The following is an 8,292-nucleotide window of genomic DNA, read 5'->3' as shown; positions in this document are numbered from 1 at the left end:
ACAACCGACTTAAGCATTGATTACTAGGATTAAATTAATCCTTAACACTTTGATGGCATAAAGTCGAGACACAAACGATCCATCATCCATCCGTGGAGGGACTATGCAGTGCACTCACTCGAATGCGGCATCGCTTCAAAGTTTGTGAAAGAAAGGCGAGCCGGGCCAGCTCCCATCATCTCAGGCGGCTGTGCCAAAGCAAAAGATAGTAAAAGGGTTGGTCCATTCTGACCAAAGCTACCATCATGAGCAGCAAGGTAGTAAAAAGATGAGTGACCAGAAGGGAGATTCACCCAAGCTGATGCATCCAAACGATTCTCTATCGACTCGTACTGACGCCTCATCCTTTTCGGCCTTTGCTGCAACCAAGCAGTGCTTCTACGTACGTAGTACTCGCTAAAATGGACCACCAGTTACTCGACTGTACCCCTTTGTTATCGTGTACTGGATCGAACCTTGATTAGAGGGCCACAGTGCATCATTACACATGGAACAACATTGCATATACGAACGCAGTATCAAGGGGCTAATTCGAGCATTGTCATCGAAAGATGGAACCACAAGGCAGAGATAACAAACACGGACGAATTTTATACAAAAGACACCTCCACATAACAAGAGAACTACTACAAGGCAGAGATAGCAAACACGATCGAAGTTCAACGGAGACACGCACGGGACCTACTTAAATCGAAACTGAAACGAGCAGCTTGCAACGATCCATCGATGTCATGGATCCCCATTCTACGAGCACTAATCAAGATTCCTTCCCATGGAGGCGGCCGGCGACGACGCGGCGGATCAGCGGCCGGCGCACTCGGGCGGCTGGACGGGGAAGCGGTCGGTGTCGACGCAGTAGTCGTAGACGAGGTGGTGCGCGCGCGCCCACACCAGCTGGTGGCTCTGGTGCACGGACAGCTCCTGCATGTCCTTCTCCTTCCACCAGTACCGGCCCTCCTTGCCCCACGAGCTGCCGCTGCAGCGCGCCACCTCGCCGGCGTCCGAGTCGGTGGCGTTGGCGGCCCAGGCGCAGCCCTCCACGCGCACGTCCCGGAACGTGGCCACGAACGGCGCGTGCGACCAGTCCGTCTTCACCAGCCCGCCGCGCGTGGCCCAGTCGTCCGCGTTCCAGATGGAGCTGTACACCGCCATGGGATGCGGCGACGGGAAGGCCGACACCGTCTGTGCCTGGGTGGTGGCGGTGGCGTTGGGGTGGCGGTGGTGGCCCTTGAGCTTGGTGGCGGTGGCGTTCTTGTTGTCGTAGACGCGGATGGGGGTGTCGTCGACGAGGAAGACGACCTGGCTGGGGTTCCACAGCACGGCGTAGGTGTGGAAGTCGGCGGTGGGGTCGAACCAGAGGTCGATGCGCTGCTCCCGGTTGCCCACGCCGTCGATGTACAGGTTGGTCTGCACCAGGTACGGCTCGCCGGTGACGTTGCCCAGGAACTCGAAGTCGAACTCGTTGTGCTTGTCCCCCGCCGACGACAGCTGCAAATCGATCATGCTCCCACATCATCACAAAGACTCGTTCTCGAGGTTGAAGATGCAAAAAAATAATACTGTCAAGCACCAGTAGTAAATCTTAATGGGGGTAAAAATATTTCAGGGTTAATTTGTTAAAAGTGGCAGCTTTCAAGAAAGTTGCTCTGTTGCAGAGCTTGTTCACGTGCTGTGTTCTGTGTAAACAGGTGCTTGGCAGCGTCCATCCCCTGACCATGACAGACAGACATAGCAAGCATGTCCCATCGATCCCTCCCCATTTTACTCATTTTAATCCTATACAAACGGAACAAGCTTTGCCTGATGCATATGGAGATATTATCAGTCTGCCACTGTTCCCTGATGCAGGATGAATGCAGCGAGCGGTTCACCGAGCGCATGTGAGGAGCAGCTGAAAATGGCAATGCCAAGAGGAACATGGAGGGGGCCTGCACTCACTCACATAGAAAGCAGTGACGACGCCGGCGGAGTCCCCCGGCACGAGCTTGAGGTCGGCGGTCGCCTTGCCGTACAAGAACCTGTTCTTGGACGCGAACCCGCCGCCTGTCCAATCCCACAATGCAGGAATGCACAAGCCGTCAGCGAAAGAGCTCCATTGTCAGCTGAACAGATGCTCGGGGCGTGTCTGCAGACGAGGAGCGTACGTACCGGAGGAGCTGTCGAGGCGGAGCTTGAGGAGGTCGTCCTCGTACAGGACGTGGTCGTTGGCCCAGCTGGGCTGCACCACGTCGTCGAACTTGCTCGCCGCCGCCACGCCGGCGCACACCACCGCGGCCACGGCGAGGGACGCCGCGGCGACCAGGGCGACGTTCTTCCACCACGCCATCGCCGGCAACCCGCAACGCTACTCTCACTTGTGTTGTGTGTTGTTGTTCCTTCCCCTGTAACTGAGCTCGCCGTGCGCCGGTGTGAGGTGTGGTTGGTCCGGCGAGGAGCTTGGCTTGCGTTATATAGAGGAGGGCGGGGCGGGGGCAAGCCAGTAGAGTAGAGTGGGAGGGAGTCGGCTTGCGGGGGAAGGGTGGCACGTGACACGAGGGCGCGGGCCACGTAGGATGCCAAGGTAGCCGTTGGGTGGTGGGGCCGGCCTGCCCTGTAGGTAATTATTTTGGCAACTTTTGCGGCATTGGTCACTCTACTCGAACCGGACCGCCGTACGATCCTGGCTGGACACAGCTGGCTCGGGAGCGGGCGTACGTGACACGATAAAGAGCAAAGTGCGAAAGGTAGTAGAGTACCAGAAAAAGAGAGTTAAACAAACACAGGCACAGCAGTACCGTCGAGTACAGCAGCAGCAGCTTAAGATCGGTGTAGCGTCCGTCGAGTAAAGATGTGGGGGAAGTGGCCTTGATTTCCCATCAACATCGAGTACGTACCAGGCACAGCACGGCTTGATGGAGAAGCTAGCGAGCGTGATGGACAAACACTGCACTGCGGCGAGTGTGCATTCAAAAACGTTGCGCACGCCCGTCTCGTCTCGTCTCGTCTCCGCTAGTGCTACGTACGTGAGTAGGTGCTAAACGCTGGTGCTCTGGTAACCTAACCTAAGTCGTTGATTAAGCATATATGGCCGCATTGACGGAGGGTGGAAGGGGCATCTTTAGCGTCTCGAGGAATATTTTACGTGAGCAGATCGAACAGTGACGCCCCGCAGATGCCACTGCCGTGTCGTGTTTAGAGTACACTACTTTACGCTTAATAATCTACTCATGGTGTACTAGTGCTGGATTAGGAACGGGTCCCCAAGAGGGAGCAGTATTATGTTGGTTCCAGCTGTGGATGTTGAGTCATACTTACTACGAGAGGGCATCTCTACTTTATTTATACTCATTTGATCATTTACAGTTGGAAGTTGCAAATCCGGTCTTTCAAACACTCACGGGTGCGACCGACCAATGACCGAATGTGTCTTCTATTTATCCGTCGGTGTAGCTGCAATCCTATTTATTTTTTTTCATATGTCCGATCACCTGTACGTGATTGATGAAGAGAAAAAGAGGAAAAGAAAAGATTGAATAAAGAAAAAATGAAGGTGGTCCGAGGTGGGGTCGCATCTTATGTGCCGGACTAACTAGACGCGTCCATGACCTCACCATATTTGAGATGGATATTGATAGAGGCAAAGTTGTTCGTGCCTTTCGATGAGATGGTGGTTATCGTTTTGATGGAGTAGACTTTGATGATCCAACTACGAACGTGTCAGGACATCGCGCCTTATCAATAGCTAAACCAACTCCGAGAGAACAAGCAAGAAACTAAGATTGCAATGTGAATATAAGAGAAAGGATTTATGAATGAAAGTGGGGTTCTCTGACGTCTTTGTTTGATCGTGGAACACAAACGAAGAACGCGAAGTTGCAGCTATGGCTCACTTCTAATCTAAACAAAATCCCAGTCTAAACGGCGTCCTAAGGGCTGTATATATGGGGGAATAGAGGAGGGTTTTCGTGACCCATTGGAGGAGGGGTCTGAAACCGACCCAAACTCAATTTTCTCACACATGCGGATTCTAAAAATAGTCTATAATATGGTATTTCAAAATTACATGGGTCTGGCCCAAAAATTAAGGTGGCGCGGCACCTATATTAGCCTATGGACGAAATTTAAAAAGTGTCGTCTTGAATATTTCGTCCAAGTGTTCTAGGCTCTCCTTATGGTGGCTTCAAAGCGCAAAAATCATCAGTGGAAGCTTTGTCGTTCTTTTCCGCGTGTGCACCTTCTTCTCCATGCTTGATCACGTTCCAACGGATATCCTTCTTGTCCATGTTAGATCCTTCATTCATAAATACAACAAAATGATCTAACTTAGACAACATCATATGTTCATGAACATTAGAAGGATTTTCAAAAAACGAAATTACCTGATAATCAAATTGGCGTGCGCGAGCTCTAGTAAGATCTCCAGTATGTATAGCAGCTCGGGCTATGGGTGTTACAATGGTATTGCTATCCTTATCAGATATGAGGGGTTCACGAATAGTACGGGCATATAGGGACGATATAAGGGGTCCGGTTGGGTCACCTTTTTTCTTCTGTCTCTTGTCCGGTCACCGACCGGGCGCGTCCACAGACGTAGGATGGGTCATTTGAGGGGTCCGACTATAGATACTCTTACATCAAGTATAATATTGTGAATTTGTGATGCTGCTTGCTGCTGCTAGCAGAGGTGCTATTGTGAATTTCGATATTGTGAAAGTATTATGTATGCGAATCAGATTTTAACATGTATTTGGTACTCCCTCCGTTTCAGTTTATAAGTCTGACATGTGTATCTAGGTCGTCAATTTGACCAACTTAATAAGAGGCATATATTATAAAATATATATCATTAGAAACTTTAGATGTTCTATTTTCTAATGATATAAATTTTATGTTAAACAATATATTTTATATAAGTTAAATTAACAATATAGGTACACGTGCACGTCTTATAAACTATGATGGAGGGAGTACTAACTTAGTGCTTAATTTTTTGTGTGATTTAATTTTCTATTAATTGGTGCATTTAATAATAAATATGTATTATTTTATTATTAAAAATCTGGACCGACAGCCTTTACGGTTTGGTTTTTTAAACTATGCTACAAGCCCGTTTGTATGACAATTTTACTTATGTGAAGAAAATAGACATTAAGAAAAACAAGAGCATCATTAATAATATAGCCAGCTGAGGGCCATAAGAACTAACATGATCTATAGTCATCATCTATAGACACTGGTATGATACTCCTTTCCTTTCCTGACATTGTCTATAAGGTTGGCTTATATACTAGTATTTCATTTCATCTTCTTTTTATCCCTTTCCTCACATTTATTGCTTTTACCTAGAAATGCATATATAGCTAGGCTTTTGCATAGTGGGCTCTATGGAAGAACTTAATTATATGTGTGTTCCTAGGCGCATACAATAAATGTGAAGAATGAGATAGAGAGAATATGAGAAAAAAATATCAATATTATAGCCCATCTTATAACTAACTTTGTTGTACAAGTTAATGTATGTGTTGGTCATAAACGATATTATAACATTTTATATCCATTAGTTGGCTATATTATTAACCATACCCTTAAAGTTCCCGACATAAATTATAATTAAGCATTCGTGTAGGTGTCCACGGAATATGTCTTCCCATTGAAGTTTAATACACCTCCGGATTATGGAAGTGCATTTGGAGGATGGACTCTCAAGAATTTTATTTTATTTTCATCACAAAAATACATTCAAGATAGTTTTAGAAAAATCTGAAAAATATGCACAGTTTTCATGAATATATATGATGGCCATATGTCATGTACACAAAGAGGAAAATACACAGATTAAAATGGTTCCCCACCTATGTTGGGCCAATTTTTTGTCCTTTTATTATCTAGGTTGAAAATAGTTGTACTATCGAAAGAAACATTATTGACTTTTATAACTAGCAAATGTTTGAAGTTATGCAATAGGCAAAAGATCCTTACTTCACTCTAATTATATACAAGAATGCATTACAATGATTAATTTTTCTTTCACGTGCATTCTCCCCCTAATTACATGCATACATGCACTAGAGGAAGAAAAACTGATGTCATCCAAGAATCTTTATTTTTTTCAAACGTCAAGATGTTTTGTAGCTCAAATCATCGCTTCGATTGAAAAAATTTCTAAAAAAATTCTGACTCGACGAGATCTTCAAAACTAGATATCATGTTGATATGTTTTGATGACTGTTTTTTCGGATCAAAAAGTTACCACATTTGATCTACGTAAGCTATCACATTTGTCATACATTAGTTACCATGTCATTTACACAGAGGTTATCGTGGGTATGTTATTGATAAACTTTTATCATGGGGTCAAAAAATGATTATGGTGTTTGCAGTGAGTTATCAGCTTTGCTGTGTATATTACCACGTTGCTCAAAAATTATCGGGGCAATTTTTTCATTAATTTTCATTCTCTCGGTCAAACAATTACCATGGTATTTGTATATGAGTTATCACCTCTCATGTGTGCGTATTATTATTTTATTTACACATGAGTTATTGGGAGGTATTTTTTGAAAATGTTTTTCACCGATAAAAAATTATCATGACTGGATTAAGTAAGTTATGAGCTCTATTATATGTATATTACTATCTTATTTAAATGCAAGTTACCACACTATGTTTCTCAACAAACTTTTATCTTGGGGTCAAAAACTATTTGGAATTTGTAGTGAGTTATCAACTTTATTCTGTGTATAATATCGTGTTATCTGCACAAAAAATACCGAAAATATCGTGTTATCTCGGGGTCAAAAGGTATGGAGTGCTTCAATTACCATGATATTTACGCGAACGTTATCAAGGTTATATTTTTCAATAATTTTCCCCAAGGCCAAGTTATCATGGTGTTTGTACCTAAGTTATGATGTATATGATGCGTTATCACCATGATGTTTATACAAAATGTAACCGGCTATATTTTTCAGGACTTTTTCCTTTCAGGTGAAAGTTGTCGCGGTGTTTGTGACTAAGTTATCACGTTTGACTGTTTGTCATGCAGAAATTAGCAAGATGTTCAATAAAGCTCGTAAAAATCAATACATTCGTCAAATAACTTCTCAAATTCAAAGGGGTGAATAGACGAGGGTTGTTGGTTCACCGATTCACTAGGTTTAGATAGGAACGTACTCCCGCATTCCATAGTATAAGTGTTTTTTATACTGCTGTAGTATAAAATACAATCTTATATTACGGGACAGAGAGAGTACTTAAGTGCGAAAAATGGGAAATAAAATTAAGTTGTTCGTGTGCAAATGCAGTAGAGTAAATGGGTTAAATATCATATTTGCTTTTGTTACTTTAAGAGAAAGAAAGTAGGTGAGGTTGCTCACTAGCCGACTACCCTGCTAAGAGGTACAAGGTTCGTATCATGCTCGTCACAATATTTTTGCACTTCAATCAAAGTACTCGACGAAACAAAAAAAAAGGAGTCAAATCAGATCGAAGCTAATCACATAACAGAGTTAGTGTGTTGGTTAGCTTGAGGAAAACGCACTCAATAGGTACAAGGTTTGATTCCAACGGCAACATCCTTTTTTGAGAAAAAGATAAAAGCAAGCGACCGCGAGGTGATCTATTGCAAATGAAAAGTATCATACATGCCAACTAATTAATTTTAATAAGGTAACATATAATTAAATGAAAAAATGGTCGAGTATCATAATAAACGTTATACTTCTTTCGTTATAGTTTACAAGGTACGGTTAAATTTACGTGTATTTCAAAAATAGACAAGGTTTATGACGCATTGCATTTACTCATATCAGCTAATTAGTACTCACTTTTATTACTTCTATATGCATGCGTAGTCGAAATACAGATGTGATCTCGTACAACTCTCGCAACCCTCGCGTCGCCCTCCCCCTAGGGTGACTCGGGGGGAGCCCGGAAACCTAGCTGCCGCAGCCAAGCACTCCCTCCTCCTCTTCCTCCTCCGCCGCCGCGGGACGCTGTCGGGCTAAGCCCGGGGGCCGACGGCGGTGGTGAGGTTGGGGCGGGACCCCTAGGCATGTGGCGGCGCGGTAGAATTGGATTATGCGGTGTGGCGGATGGCCGGCCCGTCCTCGGACGGTGGCGGGCGGCCCAGTCAGGGACGACGGTGTGAGCAGCGGGCGCAGCGGCCGACCTTTCTAGGCTGCGGTGACGTGCAAACTTTCTTCAGATTGGCAGCGGCGGCGTGGAGGGCTTGGTGGTTTCGTCGGCAGCACATCCGGTCAGATTTGTTCTGGCCGATGCGACTGGCGGTGGTGGTCATCTCTTCCGTCGGAG

The 8,292-nt window shown here is 45.1% G+C and overlaps 1 protein-coding gene across 2 annotated transcripts; it reads right to left on the bottom strand.

Annotated features, from left to right (window-relative positions):
- Positions 1-571: 571 nt before the first annotated feature.
- On the bottom strand, positions 572-2,416 carry LOC123427978 (xyloglucan endotransglucosylase/hydrolase protein 9-like). Of its 2 annotated transcripts, none has more exons than XM_045112124.1 (3): positions 2,149-2,416; positions 1,939-2,043; positions 572-1,488 (listed from the first exon to the last, which is right to left on the bottom strand). In XM_045112124.1, exons 1-3 carry the CDS (start codon positions 2,324-2,326, stop codon positions 758-760), a joined length of 1,014 nt encoding a protein of 337 aa, XP_044968059.1. In that variant the 5' UTR covers positions 2,327-2,416; the 3' UTR covers positions 572-757. The 2 variants fall into 2 exon arrangements, with proteins under 2 accessions (XP_044968059.1, XP_044968060.1); XM_045112125.1 differs by having other exon boundaries at positions 1,943-2,043.
- Between the last annotated feature and the right edge of the window lie 5,876 nt (positions 2,417-8,292).

This window comes from Hordeum vulgare, chromosome 2H, assembly GCF_904849725.1.
Source record: "Hordeum vulgare subsp. vulgare chromosome 2H, MorexV3_pseudomolecules_assembly, whole genome shotgun sequence".
NCBI lineage: Eukaryota > Viridiplantae > Streptophyta > Magnoliopsida > Poales > Poaceae > Hordeum > Hordeum vulgare.
The sequence above is the reverse complement of the archived record's forward strand: the minus strand, read 5'-3'. Positions and strand labels throughout refer to the sequence as shown.